This window comes from Poecilia latipinna, unplaced genomic scaffold (assembly GCF_001443285.1).
Source record: "Poecilia latipinna isolate Pla-1442-1.1 unplaced genomic scaffold, P_latipinna-1.0 Scaffold615, whole genome shotgun sequence".
NCBI classification, from domain to species: Eukaryota; Metazoa; Chordata; class Actinopteri; order Cyprinodontiformes; family Poeciliidae; genus Poecilia; species Poecilia latipinna.
The window spans coordinates 196,971-216,388 of NW_015113231.1; the positions used below are offsets into that span (position 1 = coordinate 196,971).

Here is a 19,418-nt window from a genome sequence, read left to right on the forward strand (position 1 = left end):
AAAAAAAAAAAAAAAAAAAAAAAGGAAATTTTAAAGCCCTTTTTTAATTTTTTTTTTTTTTTTTTTTTTTTTTTTTTTACAATTGTGCTAACTGTATCTTATCCAGAAAAAAATATTTGTTTAAGTAGAGATGTACCATTTAAATAGGGAGGGCTTGACTTCAGCTAGTTTTTGCTTCATGGGCCAAACATTGAAAAACAAATAATCATCATGTTTGTTTGTTGTTTTTTTTGGAATGTAATGGAAATTTTAACTTTTGACTTTTTTTTTTTACTAACATGCACTTAATAGTTGATCACTGGGTAAAATAAATCAGAGTGTCTGCTAGGCATGAACTAAGTGGTGTAACTAGGAGTCTTGCTCCAGCTGGTGGTATGTGGAGGTCATCTTGAGCAGTGGGAGTGGGAAGAGGAAGCGTGGTTTCAAAACAGAGTCTAAATTTTGTTTCTGCCAGCGAGCAGCCTAAACTTTGAGGAACATTACATATGTGACATTGTTCTTCCTGCTATGACAAGATTTAATAAAACTCTCAAAGAGAAAGGATTCGGTTCTCATTATTTAACAGAAAATTCCATAGCAGGAGTTCAAGGTGCATGATTTGATTCAAAAATAGGAATAATGTCAAACTTCTTTTTCTGCTTGATTCAAAGCTATAAAACATGAAAAAGAACATCAGAAATTGCAAGTATAATCGTTTTCGCTCTTTCTGTGTTATGGTCCTCTGGAAAAAATGTAAATAGGTCAAAATAAAATTAAATGGGTCAGACCAGAAAGAAAACTGTGCAACAGTTTAGACAGGTAGAGGCTGATCAGTGCATCTTTTATACTTTAGTACACATCTGGAACAAAAGTCTTAACTTTAAATAAACTAGGTATGGGAAAAATTTACCTGAAAATACTCGGTAGGTAGTTATGTTATTCTACTAAAAACTTGACAACAACACTTCAAATTTAAAGAATAAGAATGATTTCCTGATATTTTAATTTCTACCGTAGCATAAGGCAGTATGTTTAAAAAAAAAATGTCGAACACACAATGCTTCACGTAGTTTGACAAATACATTTCACACAAAGCAAGGCTGTTGGGTAAAACAACAACAAAACAACCAAGGTAATTGGGAGTTACCTTTTATTGAGATAACTCCCAATAAAAGCATATGATGTCGGAGTTAAACCCTTCACACAGATGGAGTCCGCGCGGCTGGTCACGTGACCCTCGGTCTGTTTACATGGTTACACGGTTGGAGCTCGCGGGCCGAGACTAGTGTCGCAACACAATGTTGGCCGTAATTATTACCATGGAATCACGACAACATTGGCAAAAAAAATCTGGCAGGCTTTTCGATATGTGAATGTTTTTATATATATATATTGTTATAAATGTTACTTTAGTCGTATTTATGTTGGTTTTTATGCAGGGTAAATAATCACAACATGCACAAATTCCCATTAAATTATTCCATAAGAGCTTACTCATAATTATGAGATCGATATTTTACTTGTGGGGACTGTAAGCTAAAAGTAACGTCACCATGTTTTGACCCTGCCACCGTTATAACATATCTTTATACAACATAATTGTGTCTCTGTTTACTAGCCTAGCATTAGCCGGCTAGGATAGCTCCAGCTAACAGCAACTTAACGTTGTGCTGCTGCTGTGTCATAACAGAGGAGAAAGCATATAGTTGTTTAAAGGATACAAAAGATAAGAACGACACGTTACCTTGTTGTCAGCATATGTTTATGAAGAATACACCAGGAACAACAGGCGTCTGTAATCCCACCCTGTTGTCTCTCTGTAGCCTTTTTTCTTTATGCTGCAGACGGCGCGGTGCATGCTGGGATGGAGGAGGGCAGCGGTAACGTGTTTATTATCATTTCATAACGTCTAAAAACTATGGAAAACCCCCTGAACAACCGCTGCAAAAGAAATTTGACCTTTAATAGACAAATGTCACCTGAGATTCAGAAATAATTTGTGTTAGCATTAGCAATTAGCCTACAGAACTTATTATGCTTTGAACTCTAGTGAACAGATTTGTTATTTTTCTTCTAGAGATGAATTACAAAAATATTTGTCAGTCCAATTTAACATAGACTTTCTGCAACAGTTTATGCCTACTAAGCCTTAAATTTACTATTTGTGGAGGTGTAAATGTACAAATATTCATATCAAACTATTTTTAGCTATTGTAAAATAGAACCTTGAATCTAATTATATTTCAATAATAGTAATAGTGATAAAAGTAATCATTTAATTTAGCAAGCCAAACAAATCTGGAGTTTTCAACTCTACTATACAAAAAAATGTGAATTTAAAAATTTCCTTGTAATGTAATGTTTGCTATTGCCCCTGACAGACATTTATTAAAGCTGAACCTGTTGCTCATTTGATGTCTCTTGTGGGGAAAACACGAGTGTTCTTGCAGCATTTATTTAACATCTGATAAATATTTTTTTTGCTTATTTGAGCGATGTATTTCCTGTCTTGCTGAATGTGACATTTTATCAATATTTTTTCTGCTGGTCTTCACAGCGTAAGAGTACGTTTTTATCCTCCGTTGCAATATCACTCAGGAGGAGCGATATAAACATGAGTTAAAATCGCGTTCATGTTGCGAAATGTACTTCTCTTGCTGTGTTGTGGTATGTTTGCGGTCCTCCTGAAGCTCTTTGAACGCAGCACAAGAAGGGCAGCATAGTGAGAGAGCAGCTGCGTTATTGTGCGAGGAGGCGGGATAAAGTGGGAACTGACAAGAAATGTCACTTCTTATTATGATCTCTACATAAATACAACCAATAGTTGTTGTTTTTTTTATGTTTTTTTTTTTCTTTTTAGTTGTTTCAGCTCAGGAAAACATATTACTGGAGCAAACACATTTTACCAATAGCCTGTTTGTTCCACTTATTGAACCTACTATTGATCACAGAGTGCAAACCGTTACTACCTCTTTATATAATTATATTTACAGGGGGCGTGGCCAACAGACCGGGGCTTGGCCAATGGGCTTGCAGTGTGGGGAGCGGGGCGTTCCATTCGGTTAGGAGCAGAAGTTGAACAGCGCGAGCTGTTAAAACAGCCTCAGAAAGGCAGACACAGAGAGGGCAGATGCATCGGCCCTCTGCTGGAGGGGGGGCTTATTATAACAAATATATATGCACACATGAGTGAACTGTTTGGCTGCACGATAGCTCATATGTGGGTAACAGTTATTTTAGAAAAGCATACCACCGCGGCTTTACATTTAAAATGCCTATTTTAGTTTTTCTGTTAGACACGTCCGCCTCTATGAATCAGCGCACTTATTTGGGTACGACGTATCTGGACGTTGCTAAAGGCGCGGTTGAGATCTTTATGAAGGTAAAGATGGATTCTACCCGGATTTTTTCAGCAAGCTTGCACCTTTGGTGAGCTCAGGGTTCCTTGGCGAAAGTCGGTAAACATTAATATATGCTGTTTTGGTTTTCTTTTTGACAGCTGCGTGCCCGAGACCCGGCTAGTAGAGGCGACAGGTACATGCTAGTTACATTCGATGAGCCACCATACGGAGTGAAGGTAATTAGCAAATGATACCATGTTTACACTTCCAAGTCGAACGTGTTTGTCTGTCAGTGAGACTTTATTTTCCTTCAAGTTCGCCGGTGGCGAAAAAACGGCAAATTACTGCTCCAAACAGCCGCAGACCCGGAGCCGCACTGCATCCGAACATCCAGCGGACATTTTGCTTTTGTGTCGAGAAAACTCTCGGGCGTTGAGATGGAGGCGGGGAAATTTATTATCCCTCGTGACGTCACTCGTTTTTCACAGAACCTCACGCAGACTGGTCGAGGTCCCTGCCAATCATGTTTCACCCCTCCCCCTTCATCAAGGTTGCACTCCCATTGGCCATTCCTGGATGAAAGTTGATAAGCCCCGTTCATCATGAGATTCTCTTTATGTTTGTACGACTTCGCTGGAACAGAATTATCATCATTCACATGATAATTATTTGTCATACTGATGCTGTGAGAGGCTTCCTGCATAGAAACTCCCGGTAATTGCCATACACAGAGAAAACAGGACATGCAACCTCTCAATCTCTGCAGCAGTTTCCCCGCTTCCTGCCATAAAAACAGATGTACTCATCCCTATTCTATTGACTTGTTTATGACTTGGCACACATCTCCGAGTTTTTCCTACCCCTTAAAGCAGAATCCCAAGTATGCACACAAGCCCCCAAATTACGTAATTTCCTTCAGTGGCTGTTCCATATTGTGGAATTCATCAGGCTGGCCCAACTTGTGTCTACAGGCTACGACGCCTTGCAAAATTATTCATTTCCCTTTAACGTTTACACATTTCATCACATCACAATGCATTCTCAAGGTGATTTTATGAAAGACCAAAGCAAAGTGGTGAACAATTGTGAAGTATAATGCAAAGGTTGCATGTTTTTAAACTTTGATATGGATTAGTAATATTTTTTCCCCCCCGATTTACAAAATACAGACAATACTGAGCTAATCTGAATGTTAAGGATTCACAATATATATTTGTCTTTAACTTTGCATCATGTTTTAAAGAAGTTTGAAATCAGATTTTCTACTTTGTGCACTTGTGTCACAAATCAAATCGCTATAATTAATATACACACAGAGCGTCTCCAAAGCCTTACACTGCAATGCAAAAGTATCTGAACCACAAACCGCTTTATTTGTTGGAGAATGATACATGGTTTTCCACAGTTATTACAAATATAAATCTGAAGTTTACAAAATGCATATACATATTCAACACCCCTAAATAAAATCCAGCACAACCAAACAAGCTTAGCTGGATATCTTTTTGAATAAAAACTTTAGTTTCTATGCAAATCTTTAAAAAAAAACAATAGCTAATAAGATTTATTTTTAAAAAGCTAAAAGACTTACAGGACCTTATGGATTCATGATGACACTTGCTCATCTAGCAATATGTTGATGTACAAAACCCATTTGCAGGACTGTTTGAAAAGGCAAATCTGCTTCAGTACAACCGGAAACAATGCAAATCGAGTCCATGCCTTTTTCATCTTCTAAAATCGCATAAACGATATTGACCCCAACCTACTTCCTGTTAGGCTGCATGTATCGCCGATCTTATTGAATCATACAGCCTAACTTTATCAATGTGGTTTATAGTTTTGGTTTTTAATAGAAAATTTAACGTGTTTAATTATTTATCATTGTCCAACACTAGCTTGGATCAAATATTCATGCGTCAGAGCGGCCTAGTCAAAGTCCAGGCCTAAATGGTCCTGTCAGTAACTAAGGAAAATGACTGAAATGACACTGTCTGCATCAATCTTTTTATTTTTTTATTCCCCCCACGTAACCCACAGCAGAATAACTGTTTTTAGCTCATGTCCCCATGGTGGGAGTTTCACTGCTCGCAAGTGTGAAACGGGTGCAAAGCCGTCGCAGGTCGGTGCCGTAGCTTTCGCAACAATTTGTAAATGTGGCCACCAGACAAACACTTGTGCATCACACACCTCGATCAAACAAACTAGGATGTGATTCTCCTTCCGTCTCGTAAAGCCGTCCGCGGCGCTGCCGTCTGACGGGGCTTTCCCTCGTCTGTGCAGCGAGTCTTGAGCTGCTCTTTCTTCCCCTCCCTCTGGCTGTTTGTGGCCCGCTCTGCGAGCCGCGCTGAGCTTCACAATGAAAAGATGAGGTGGTACTGATTGGGGCCGGTGTGTGATTGCACATTCACAGATGCAATAAATTGTTGATGTCGAGGAAGGGAGAGAGGGAGAGAGAGAGAGAGACAGAGGGAGGGAGAGAGAGAGAGAGCGCGAGCCAAAGAGACAGGATTGTGCAGAAATATTCTGTAGTCTGAATTATTAAGCACAGCGTTTCTTCTGATCTATACAGGATAGTCTGGGTCTGATGGGACTGAAACGATTAATCGTGATGAACTCTTTATTCAAATAATCGTCAGCTAACTTATTAATCATTAATCGTTAAATGGATTCAAAAAAGGCAAATTGCTAACAAAACCCCCCAACATATTCAGAGTACTATTTAAGCCCAAACTGTACAAAGTATATACACATTTTGCACTTACGATGAAAACACCTTCATCTGTAAGGATATTTTACCCAAGACGCCTCAAGTGCCATAGTTTTAGCTTCACTTGGTTCGGATTCACTAAAGAAGTGATTATTTTCTCATAAAAAATGTATTCTTTGTATATTTTAACGTATTTCTAACATTGTGGTTAAATGAAAAATCTCTACAATGTGCCAATTTTTTATTTTTTTTAATCCAATTATTTGTCATAATAGTCAGTAGAATAGTGGATTAGTAAAATAATTGTCACTTGCAGCCAGTGTTGTGGTACTCGAAGTTGGTCTTGGTCTCGAGACTGGTCTGAAGACCATTTTTTGATGGTCTCGGTCTCGTCTCGGACTCGACCGCATTTGGTCTCGGTCTTGTTTCGGTCTCTGGCTCTGAGGACTCGGCAAATTATTTCAAGACCAGTCATGACATTCAGAAACAGTCGATTCTTCTCCACGGCTCTTTACTTATTAGATAGGACTGGAGTGTCACTCACTGAGAGCCGTTGTTCTATCAGATTATCATACGCTGTTAGAATAGCAAACATGCAGTGAGTACCATGCCTGCACATGCGCATTAAGAAGTCCGACCGTCAGAGGAGTTGTCAGTTCACCATATGCAGCATTGAAAACAATGATAACTATATAGATATACATGTGTTGTCATGGTTTCAAAGTGTATTTAAAGCAGGGTCTGGCTGCAGCTGGAGTCAGCTACAACACACGCCCGTGTAAAACTCACTTAACTGCTAAGTCAGGATGCCATACAACTGTTAATAACAAAGTGTATGACGATCTACGTCATGATTCTATGTTGTTGATTAAATAAAATCATATGGTAATGCCAGCGTATGCATGTCTGAGCTAAGCGTACGACTATCTGACAACGTATGCTGATCTGACAGAACACCGTGAGTTTGTGCTAAGCGTATGACGATCTGACCTGACAGAACACCGGTTCTTTGTTCTTGTAATGCTGTGTGCACTGCATCTTTATTTTATTTAATTATGTACGTTGATATTTAAATTAACAAATAACTAAAACACAAGAACGAAAGAGCATAGCAGAGCAAAGTGGCAGCTGTAATGTCTGTCATGGTGTCAGACTACCTGGCTTCATGTACTGGGATAGAGAGTGAAAACAGTCATGATGAGCGCCTTCTTTTTGGTTACTTCTTGCTTGTTGCTCCTTGGTCAGTGTTCATAGTTGAGCCTTATTTACCTTCAGGGCATTGCCTCAATTGCTATGTTTAATGGTGCAACAGTGGTGGTTTCTTACAGGAGCAATATGGGCAAATGCCCAGGGCGTTATGTTTTTAGGGATGGCACGAGACCATCACACATTGTAGCACAGAAATGGAATATTTAATATTGGTAAAATGTATTAAGTATTTAATATCTAGGTGTTTTTATGGGAATATGGATCTTTCAGATTATTTTGAGAAGCAATTTCGATCATATTTTACATTTTATTGTGTCATGTAGCGCGGGCCGCTGGTCTTGGTCTTGACTTGGTCTCGGACCCTAAAAGTCTTGGTCTTGTTTCGGTCTCGATACACTCTGGTCTTGGTCTTGTCTTGGTCTCGGGTTAGGTGGTCTTGACCACAACACTGTTTGCAGCCCTAGTGTTTGGTAACTTTAACGTCATCACTCTGAATACATGACAGTTATTGCACCATCTCCTAATACTCATGTAGCTGTATGCACGTTCCACAAGGATCTGTTGCTGTTCACCTTTGTGTGTTTGCAGCCTCTTACCCTCCTTCCCTCAGCAGAGGAAGATGTAAGCTTGCAGGTCATCCTTAGATTAAGCATAAAGCTGCAGCACTAAAGCAGTTGACCCCGTAGATAAAAGTGGAAAAGCAGTTGCACACTCGCGCTCCCTCCTGTGGGAGTGAAAGTCTCCCGCAGAGGACGTACAGCAGTGGGAAGTGTATTTCTGGATTCCTGTTATGCACGAACTAAACGGCCGTCTCTGAACTTCAGCGTTCATTGGCCACTGCGGTCGGTAACGTTGCGTCACTCAGAACCGACTTTACTTTCTTCCCCGGCCACCAAAAAATGATCTGAATCATTTAATCGGTTTGATTTGCATGAGAACAAAACTCTTTTTGTTTTTCTTCTTCTTCTTTGTAATAACATAACATGCAAACGCGTGGGTGTGCGTCTATTTTAAGTCGGTAGATGTTTGCCGACTTCAGGCCTTTTCTCCGGCGCCTGTTTCTCTCGGCCTGAACTCGGTCTCTTTGCGTTCCAGGCAGGCTGGAAGGAGAACCACGCTACCTTCATGTGCGAGCTGAAGAACTTGCAGGCATCTGGGCTCACCACACTTGGGCACGCACTCCGCACAGCATTCGACCTGCTCAACCTCAACCGCCTCGTCTCTGGCATTGACAACTACGGACAGGTATCGTAACAAGCCACCACGATCACTGAGCTCTGAGGCAGTATTTCTCAGGTTGTTTTAGTTTTTTGTTTGTTGCCTCCTGGTTGAATCGTTGATATGCTTTTGGAGTAATTTTGGCCACCATTGTTGCATTTTTTTCTCCATTTATGAAAACCAGACACAAGTTGTTTTTTAAATGTTCTTGGGTTAGGCCATGCCGTGTTGCTTTTTGAGATCTGTTAGTCGACTTTGTGTGTCAGACAGGTTTTTACTAAGTGATTTCTTGAATCTACAGGTCAAGAAATCACTTGACCTGTGACTGGTCGGCTAGTTAATCTGAACCAAAACATTATAGTTTATCAGAGTTCATTTTGGATTTAACAGATGATTATATTTTCACATACGCCCAGTTTGATTTGACCAGTTTTTTTTTTTAACTTTAATAAAGAACTGATCATTTGAAAACTGTCTGTTGAATTTTCTTAGATTCTTATTATCTGATATTCGGATTTATTTAAAAACTTTCAGTGAGACAAAAAAAGTGCAAAATGTCACATTTTGATTGCTATATTTTATATCACTGTAACTACAAATTATTCTTACTCTCTTTAACAAAATATACTTAAAATAATAAGAAATAAACTGACATTAAGTAGTACAATGGTTAAGTACATGAGTATGAAACGGTTTTGTTACAAGTATGAACTATGGAAGCAGACTGGGACAAAATGACAAAGCTGAGGTACAAAATGCAAGAAATATGATATGAAAGACGTTTTTGACTAATTTAAGCAAGATTTGTAGCTTTATATTAAAAAAACTGAACATTTTGATCCTTTTAACACAAGTTAGTAAGATTGTTTTTGTGTTTTTCTTACTTTTTATTCATTTATTCCATAAAAAAGCGAGGGGAAAATTGTCTTTTGGCTGTTGCCTAATCCAATCAACATTCCCCCTTTTTTTATCTTGCTCTCTCCGCTCGAAGGCAGAAATGGATTACTACAGTGAGACAACTTCTGTACATCAGGAGTGTGTAAATCTGCTTAGGCGTTCCCCATATGTGTGAATTAGAGACTAACCTCTACTGCGCTGCCCTCAACTGGTAGCACAAGGACATTATGACATAAAGTAAAGATTAGCCGCAGCTACAGAGAGCTTATGTTGGACATTACATGCTGATTTCTGTTTAAACATTTCTGTAAAGCCAGCAAGAGGAATCTGTTTTGCTCAGAGCCCAGATTCAGGTTGTGGAGTATAAAGACAGGAAAGCAGAGTAGTGAATCTAAATTCACTTGGGCTGGAACGATTAATCGCATTAATCGCGATTAATCGATTATTTAAATAAATATCAACTGATTTAGCAATCGATTAATTGTCCACTGGAGTATGTGGACTCCAAAAAAGACTATTTACTGACAGATCAACACACCCAGAGCGGTAATTAAATTAAAAACATAAAAAATATATACATTTCGCATTTAAGATAAAAGAAAAACGCTTTGTAAATACATTCTACCCAGACATCCTAAAGTGGCATAGTTTTCGCTTCACCCGATTCAAATTCTGTAAAAACCTAAATCTGCCATTAAACTTTTTTTGCTCTCCAATTATTAATCGGTTAACAAAAAAATTAATCATTTACTCTTCATGTGATCAAAATGTTTGTTTTCTTATTTAAAAATGGATTTGTATTCCTTTTTTATTTGCATATTTTAATGTATTTCTAATATTCTACATGAATATTCAAGGGATTATATGAAAAATTTGCATGACGTGTGAAAAATATATATTTTTTTGTACGACTAATCGATTAGTTGTCTGAATAATCGATTACTGAAATAATCGTTAGTTGCAGCCCTGAAATGGACTCGCTGTTCTTCAGCCTGATTGCTGAATGCGGCTGTTTTCCCTCCAGGGCCGCAACCCATTCTTCCTGGAGCCATCTGTGATCATTACCATCACTGATGGGAATAAGCTTACAAACAGCTCCGGGGTGCCAGATGAGGTGAGACAGAATGACCACCAACATCCTGTGTTCCGTAGCAGCTCCAGCTGTACAGCCGCTGCTTCGGAAGCTTCTCAGCTCTCTGTGTTGAAGTAACGGTGAATGTCTCGATCCGCCGTGCAGCTGCACCTGCCCCTGAACTCCCCTCTGGCTGGCAGCGAGCTCACCAAGGAGCCTTTTCGCTGGGACCAGCGGCTGTTCGCTCTGGTGCTGAGGCTGCCGGGAGCAGCCGCGCCGGACAACGAGCAGCTCGGCAGCGTCCCCACAGATGAGTCGGCGATCACGCAGATGTGTGAAGTCACGGGAGGTTTGGCGTTTTCTTCTTCTTCGCCTTCTTCCTCTTCGGTTCGTTAGTTGTTTTTTTCCCTGCTGGACGAGAACTCATCGTGAAGTTTGATCCTCTCAGGTCGGTCGTACTGCGTGCGAACACAACGGATGCTAAACCAGTGTCTGGAGTCTCTGGTGCAAAAGGTCCAAAGCGGCGTCGTCATCAACTTTGAGAAGACCGGGCCGGATCCGCCTCTCGGAGGAGAAGGTGAATTTTTGATGCACACACAACTTAAAAGCTGCAGGTGGAATGGTGCTTGCATCCAAATGAACAGGTGCATGAGTCAGGTGCATAAGGTCAAAGAGCACACGACCTCGTCACATTTCCTGCAGGTATCTGCAGCAAACATAATGTTGACAGAAGGAAACAGTATTTATGACGTTTGAACAAAACAACTGATCCCACCTTCTGTTTTGTTTTATTGATTGGTAACATGAGAGTTTTGAGAAAAAAAAGCTTTGCAAATGTATTTACAGTACATCGTATCTCATTACAACAACATACACTAATAGTGGCGCACAACTGTGAACTGGAAATATAACTATTCAAGTATTTCACTATGATAACTTTAAATAAAGTCCAATGAATCCACAGGGTGTCCGTGCATCCTTACAAAGTCTTGCAAAGTCTTAAATTCTCATGCATACGTTAAGGCCTTAAAATGTCTTGAATTTAGTTTAAAACATCATTTAATTTGTTAATCCTAGGTCTTAAATTTGATCTTGACAGGACTGGTTAATATCATATATTCTATGTATTTTTGTCCCTCACGAGATTTTTGTGTTTGACAAAAGTTTGAGTCGCACTCAGACGTCTTCATTGCTTTCTGTGACTCAAGACAGATGAGGCTACCGCTAACTAGCTACTAATATTTCCTTGCTAGCTAGCTGGCTTTCTATCATGGATCAGTTCAATTTTATCCTCTCAGCCACTGGGTGACGTTTGTACATTTCTGAGGAGAGATGGGTCGTAATTTCTATTCATAGTGGACTTTAAAAAGGCCTTAAAATTAAACCAACTGCCATCAGAGGTCACCTAATTAGTAAAGAACATGAGTGAACAACATTCATCGTGAAGGCCAAGGAGCACAGCAGACACATCATGAAGGAAGTTGTGGAGAATTTTTAATCAGGATTGCTTTACAAAACAATATTCCAAACTTTAATCATCTTCCCTTCCAATCCATCATCTAAATATTGAAAAGCATGTCACAACTTTTGGCTGAACCAAGACATGGTCGTACACCTCCATCATCAGACCTTGACATCAGAACTTGTGAAGATGGTAGGAAAGACGAGGGCCGTAACACCGTAGCTGGTTCGTTTGGTTTGCAGTTTTCCAGAAACAATAGACAGAGCAAACATGTGGAAGCAGGTTGGTCAGATGAGTCAGAAGTTAAACATTGTGGCCTACATGGACGATGTGATGCGTAGAAAACCAGGCCTGTACATCCCTGAATAAGTGGCTTGCTTTTTAGATTTTTGGTTTTTATATAAAGTACCAATAAAATACCTATAGGTTTTTAGCTATAATGTGACAAACTGTGGTACGTTTGCAAGGCGCTGTGTCTAAGCTGTGTTAAAGATTCTAAATGGCTGCAATATCTGTATATTTATTGGGTTTGTTCTGCTGTTTCTTGACCGTTGTAGACAACTCTGTGGAGTCCAGTCGTCCCGTTTCAACCTTCAACCCACAGCCCTGGCACAGCTGCCACAAATTAATCTACGTTCGACCAAACCCAAAGACGGGGGTCCCGGTCGGCCACTGGCCCATACCAGAGTCTTTCTGGCCGGACCAGAACTCTCCAACCCTGGTGAGCAGTTGCTGCTCTTATTTTGGTTTTCTCAACTACTATTTTGTAGCAATTTATGGGTTTTTCTTGGTGTATTTGAGGCACCGTCAGAGTATACAGCGATTCAAATCTTTGAGCTAAACCCCTGTGCTAAATTAGCTTCTTCTCGTTCCCCCCAGCCGCCTCGCTCCGCTCACCCCGTGGTGCGTTTCTGCTGTGTGGATTGTGAGCCCATGGTGATTGACAAACTTCCCTTTGACAAATACGAGCTGGAGCCGTCCCCACTCACCCAGTACGTCCTGGAAAGGAAATCCCCGCACATGTGCTGGCAGGTAGGCTGAACGCCGGTCGGGTTTCTCCGTTTTTCTCGTGGTTGTAATCTTTAACTTGATCACCTGACGCCTCGTCCTCAGGTTTTTGTCAGCAGCAGCGGGAAGCAAAACGACCTGGGAAAACCGTTTGGCTACCTCAAGGCCAGCACCACCCTGACCTGTGTTAACCTGTTTGTCATGCCTTACAACTATCCGGTCCTTCTTCCACTCCTCGGTAAGACTCCCAGCACTAACCCACAGAACGCCTGGGTCAGTAGACCACAGCTGGTGCTAAATTCACAACGGCTTCCTGGTCCTCACATCAATGTTATTGATCAATTAACCAATTTTATCTAACGATTAATTGATCTTAATCAATCGATTATTCTATTTTATTGAGCGATTAATTGGTTTTATTCGCTGTTTTTAGAGCTGGTGCTAAATTCAATGGCTTAATCTATCGATTAATCTATTTACTCACTAATCCTGAGTTGCTAAAAAATGTCTCAGACAACCTCTTTTGTCCTTTCAGACGATTTATTTAAAGTTCATAAATTCAAACCAAACCTGAAGTGGCGACAGGCCTTCGAGATGTACCTGAAGACGATGCCTCCGTACTACCTGCTGGTAAAAACCACTCGGCGTTCTCTGGTGTTGCTTTTATTGATTGATTTAGTTCACCAAGACGCTGTTCTGCTATCTGCTGACAGCCCTTAAAAAAGGCAATGAGGATGATGGGAGCACCAAACCTCATCGCCGACACAATGGACTGCGGCTTGAGCTACAGTGTCATTTCATACCTGAAGAAGCTCAGCCAGCAGGTGAGCAGCACTGAGGGAAGGAGAAACATCCTAATGTAATGCAAACGTACCGCTACTGTAAATGTTTATCTATTCTACCACATCCAGGACACATCAGTTTACTTCACTTTTGTTCTGCTGTCGGCAAACGTAAACGAGTGCGCCTGGTTCAAAGGTTGACTCTGTCTGAATGTCATCCCAATTCATCTTTGTTTCCTATTTTTTTGTTTGTTTTCTTTTTTTTTTTTACTCAAGGCAAAAATTGAATCGGACCGCCTAATTGTGTCCGTGGGAAAAAAAGCGCCTCAAGAAACGGGCATAAAGGTGAAGAACCACTCCAGCGCTCTCTCTCTGGCCCACCGGCGGGACTTCAAGCAGCTGCTGCAGGGAATCACCGGAGAGGGGCCGCTCCGCCTGGTCGACATCAACTTCAAAGAGTTCGCCGGCTTCCAGATTGCTCTTCTCAACAAGGTGAGAACGGCGGCACACCTTTTCTGTGCGGAGAGGACTGGTGTTCACTGAGCGCTTTGCCATCAAAATGTCTCCCAAGGATGTGAAACCGCAAGCCTACCGGAACGCCTACGACATCCCGAGGCGAAACCTCTTGGATCAGCTCACCAGAATGCGCACCAACCTGCTGCGGACCTCGTTGAAGCTGATCCGAGGCCAAGACGAAGGTACGACCGACGACGTCTTTGGAAAATCCTTCCGTAGGGGACGCAGACGTCCATTTTGAATTGATATGAGTGTCTCTGTTGTGGTTAGACTTCCTGCACAGCATTCCAGTGGCTCAGATGGGAAACTACCAGGAGTACCTGAAGATGATGCCGTCTCCGTTGAGAGAGCTCGATCCCGATCAACCCAAACGGCTTCACACGTTTGGGAATCCTTTCAAGCAGGATAAAAAGGTAAACATTTACTGACCCCTGCAGCGTGCATGTAATCCCTGGAGCTTTCTCACGTCTTGTCAAATCACAAACCACAACTCTAAATTGCTTTCATTGTGTGACAGACACACACTGAGCGCTTTTTTTGTTCCAAAACTTATACGCCACATTTTTAGTTTTTTGTTTCTAAAAATTTTTGGAAACCACGCCTCGTTTTGCTTCTACTTCCTCCTGTCTTGCGGATACCTGTGCAGCGTGTCGTGTCTTCCCAGCCGGATACGGACGCCTTGTCTTGGTTTCTTCAGTTCTGTTGTCTTCTCCACCGTGTTCCCCAGGGCATGATGATCGACGAGGCGGACGAGTTCGTGGCCGGACCTCAGAACAAGAAGCGGGGCCACTCCGGCGACCCCAACTCCAGCGGCACCATGAAGCGAAGACGGAGCATGTCCCCGTTGCTGCGGCGACCGCAGACCCCGCCGGCCAGCACCAACCATGTGGCGGTGGGGAAGAGTCCGGGCCAGCAGAATCTCCTCAAACCTGCGTCACAGCACAAAGGTAGGATGAAGAAGGAAAGCCTGATTCTCATGGAGTTCAGAGGGGGGAAAAAAAAAAACACTAATTTTTTTGTTTTTATTGTGAACAGATGGGAACAACATGGTGCTCACCGAGAGCAACGGCGACGGTGTCCTCGGCCTGGACTCTGGCGAGATCTGGCCCAGCGAGGCGGACGCGGAGGCGCTCAGTCCGTCCCCGTTGACGCTGGAGGATAAGACGGGACTGGCGGCGCCGTTCCAGGCGGAGGAATCGAGCACGGTGGAGGACGAAGATCACCTGGAGGAGCAGACGACGGAGGAGAGGCACAACTGTGACCGCCTGAGTCCGCAGAGCGAGCTGGACGGCAGCGAAGACGACTTCGCCGCGCTCGACACCATTTACATAACCCCGCTGGACGGCTGCCAGGCCGAGCTGAGGAGCAGAGTCATCAAGGAGGTCCGCAAACCTGGACGGAGTGAGTACAGACCAGGCAACCGGATCTCAGTGAGAGAATCCGTCAGTTCTCACCTCGATCCGTGTGTGTTCTTCCCAGACTATAAATCCATACTCAGTCTGCTGCAGCAGGTGAAAGGACCGGTGAACGTTCGAAAGTACTTCATCCAACATGCAATCAAAGAAGCTCTGAGGTAAGAAACAAGAAGGGGAGCAGTATCATGTAAAATCAACTTTTTTGAGCTTTACATCAATGTTATAAAGTTATTCCCTTATCAAAAACACACCTGGAGTGTCGCTTTGATTCCTTGAAATCCTTTAATCTCCATGGCAACCGTTCAACTCTGCAAAACGCGTGCTTGGACCTAGCTCCATCTTCTAGGCACATCTCCTCCTCAGAGCTTCTGGTTCACAAAGCAGCCCTTCCTCAGCCCCTTCAGACTAGCCAGCAGCAATTAGCAAACGCCTGGTCCAACTGTGCAGCTGCTGAGCTCATTATAGGAGCTTCTTCTCAGTGCAACGCTGGTAAAAAAAAAAAAACTTTGTTAAAGGGTTAACAGAGGAGCCATGCTGTGATGACTTCTTGAAGGCAGCAGTTCAAAAACAGAAGGAGTTTCTTAAAGAGACAGAGACCCAAATTAAAGGTGTTAAAATACAAAGTAAAATTTAAGTCATATTTGTTACATGTAGCATTTTTATAACAACTGAAGGTGACACAGTTACTTGATTATGCTATAAAATGGCAACATGTGCCTGGAAAACACATATTGCTGCCCCTTTAAAGCAGATTAATGTGTTAAGAGTAGCCTAGTCAAAGTCTGGATCTAAATAAATAATAGAAATGAATGTTCTGCATCCAGTCTTACTGTGCCTGAACCAACAAAAAGAGGTCCCATCTACATATTTGCTGCTGGGTTTCCCCGGGGTTTCTTCCTCTCCTCTGAACCTTCAAGCCGCTGTGTTTCCTGTCTGACTTCCTGCCTCCGCCTCACAAAGCTTCGTTTCGTTTCGCCAGGTTCAAGAAGCGCGTGTTGATCCAGCAGCTGGAGATCGCCCTGGCCGAAGCGGAGGAAGACACGGCGCCGTGCTCTCCGCTTCCCAACGATCACGGCAGGTAGTAAACACGCAGAAAACCCACTGGCGTCCTCTCCCGTTTTTCGTCACTGTACCGGGTTTCGCCGCCACCACCAAAACACCTGCGCCGTGATCAGCCTTGACAAGAGGCTAGCAGAGGATTCGGAGATGCAGAGAAGGAAAGCGGCGCTGCCGCGGTGTTGTCGTTTAATCGGACGGCGGGGTCCTTCGGAGCTGAGCCGCTGGCGACGAACATGCTGATGTCGACAGAGAACGTAAACACCCAGACGGCTTTTTGTCAGCAAGGCCAAGTCCAGCAGACTCACACACTCCTCTAGACGAAAAGCCACACAGCTGGGCTGATCCTCACATGTGTCAGAATATACTGGTCATTTACTGGTTTCCTGCCCCAAATCACCCCGGCTGTTACAAACAGACCCGTTTTCAGCTGGTCTGAAAGTCGTTCTCATTTATAAATATTCTTTTACGCGACTAAAAAAAAGAAAAATAGAGAAAAGCTTAAACATTCATGTAAAGTTGTGGCTGACAGGAGGAATCGGGTTAAGCCAGATTACGTCTGCGACAAAAACAGCGCACTGATTTTGTTTTATTTATTTATTTATTACTTTTTTTTTATCTACGTTGATCCTGTTACCTAATATCTGACTATTTTTAGTTGATGCCGACATGTGTTGGCATGAGCGGTTGTGCAATATGGGAAAGAGCTTAAACAAAATAATAATAGGAAGAAATCTGGAGATTCAACGAATATAAACAGTCCAATTAAACAAAAGATTAATAATTTGGATCATTTGGCAACAAAATAAGTGTGATTATTATTTAAAGCGACAGTATGCAGGATGAAAAAATGACTCTCATACATAAACCGAGGAAAGCTTTGCTCATCAATGGCAGCAAATGCAGTAAATACATTCCCAAATCCCTCAAACGTCTAACAATTGCAATGAACAAAAATTTTATGTTACTTTAAAATGTTAGCCTGTATTCTGATATTTCTTAGCTCATATTGACATATTGCTCAACCTCAGTCAGTATTTGTTTTCCAATCATATATATATATATATATATATATATATATATATATATATATATATATAAACATATATACATGGTTTTAAGCATCCAAATTGGATCACCTTTCTTACTATTTGGACATATTGTCAAGATTTAAACATGGTGTAAATTTTAAACTGTTTTTTTTTGTTTGTTTTTTATTCCTTTTAAAATGCACCAGCATCTGACTGCGTCAGTATTTTGGGATACAGAAGTTACGACCGTTCTTTACGCTGCAACACCCTTCAAAAACTGTAAAATAATTTCCTCTTTCACTGCTGTGGCATCATCTCACATGGAAACATGTAGAAAAATAAAAACAAATCTGAGTATGTTCACCTCACTGTCCTGTTGAAGGACTCCAGTGGTGACATGTTTTTATTTTACTGACTTGTTCGACCAGAAACTGGCCCACAGCATTACAAGTCCTCTACCCTACTTAACAGTGGGCGTGAGGTGCTTTTCCATATTTTCATCCTTTGTTTCACACTTGTGAAAAAGCTCAACCTTAGTCTCATGAAGCACACTAGCTAACCTGGTGCAGGTAAGCAAAGTCAGAAGAGTTTTATTTTCTACTTTCTGGCATCTGATCAATACGAAATTGCGATCCCAAGAAGTTTCTACAGAACAAATTTCAATCATAAGTTTGAATTTTTCTCAGATTTCCTTTGTGAGATGAGAGGGCAGCAGTTGGAGGCGTTGTCTTTACTAGAAACATGGAGGCTGCTGTATCTGATACAAAGCAGACGACGGTGTCTGGTTCTGAAAATGAGCTTTCTGGTCATCAGCCCGTTCAGATTCTAATCGCCTAGCACCGCCACGCGCTACAGTTAACTGTCACAGCATCGGAGTCGCTCCGATGATCCCATCAGTCCAACGTTCCCAGCAGTTTTCCTCCTGCAGTCCAGGCTCAGCTGACCCTCTGTTAACCGGCTGCGACTCTTTCACCCTCCTCCTCTCTGCAGCTTCTCTTTATTCTCCTGGTTGTTTCTACAAAATGTACACTACTTTCTAATGTTCATAGGCAATATAGATTATTTTTGTGACTTTACGTCAGAGTTAAAGAAATATTTTGAAAGCCATTTTTTTTGTAAACTGTTAAATACATATATGAATCACAAAGTTTTAAGATAATCTTTTTTTTTAATAAAAGTTAAAATGAACCGTCTAGATTGGCGTTTAATGTTTGGTTTGAATGTGTTTTCGTCTTACAGGAGGATTTTATTTTATTTTAAACAGAGAACCTGCCAGCCAATAACAAAAAAAACATGTTTTTTTTTTCTTTAAGCCATTTAAAACCCGCTTGAAGCTGCAGTTTGTAATGTTTGTAAAAAAAAAGAAAAAAAAAAGATTTTTTTGCATATTTGTTTAAACTGGCAGAAAAAAAAATCAAACCACGGAGCCACTCTTTCCATCTGCAGAAATAAAAGCTCCTCATCAGAAAGATCCAGTCAGACAGGAGGAGGGTCTTAGTGCTGTCAATAACTCTCATGTACACGCCACTAAATATGCTAATGATGACAAAAACTGCTAATCTAGTCACTGGCAGCCATCCTAACTAGCTTTAGCATTCATGACAGGCTCTGCTGAAGGGGAGAAAACTGTAGCGCGTGTACACAAGCCTGATTGACAGCACTAAGACCCTCCTCCTGGCTCCGACTGGTTGTTTCTGACCTAGCTGTCTATTTATGCAGCTA

At 41.6% G+C, this 19,418-nt stretch overlaps 2 protein-coding genes across 3 annotated transcripts in view; one reads left to right on the top strand and one right to left on the bottom strand.

The window, feature by feature from the left end:
* mospd1 (motile sperm domain containing 1) overlaps positions 1-1,856 on the bottom strand; it is an 8,453-nt gene extending 6,597 nt beyond the window's left edge. Inside the window, exon 1 of one of the 2 annotated variants that reach the window (XM_015043092.1) lies at positions 1,724-1,854. The gene's annotated coding sequence lies outside the window, so the exon portion shown is untranslated. Of the gene's footprint in view, positions 1-1,723 lie in introns of both variants that reach the window. The other variant, XM_015043091.1, reaches the window with a different exon arrangement.
* A 1,394-nt stretch (positions 1,857-3,250) lies between these two features.
* On the top strand, positions 3,251-18,891 carry ints6l (integrator complex subunit 6 like). The gene is made up of 18 exons (XM_015043087.1): positions 3,251-3,361; positions 3,479-3,556; positions 8,335-8,484; positions 10,379-10,468; positions 10,592-10,775; positions 10,875-11,003; positions 12,446-12,609; positions 12,768-12,920; positions 13,002-13,134; positions 13,432-13,526; positions 13,610-13,720; positions 13,955-14,170; positions 14,250-14,376; positions 14,465-14,607; positions 14,922-15,141; positions 15,230-15,595; positions 15,674-15,767; positions 16,589-18,891. The coding sequence occupies exons 1-18, from the start codon at positions 3,251-3,253 to the stop codon at positions 16,689-16,691; spliced, it is 2,667 nt and encodes an 888-aa protein (XP_014898573.1). The 3' UTR covers positions 16,692-18,891.
* The last annotated feature ends 527 nt before the right edge of the window (positions 18,892-19,418 follow it).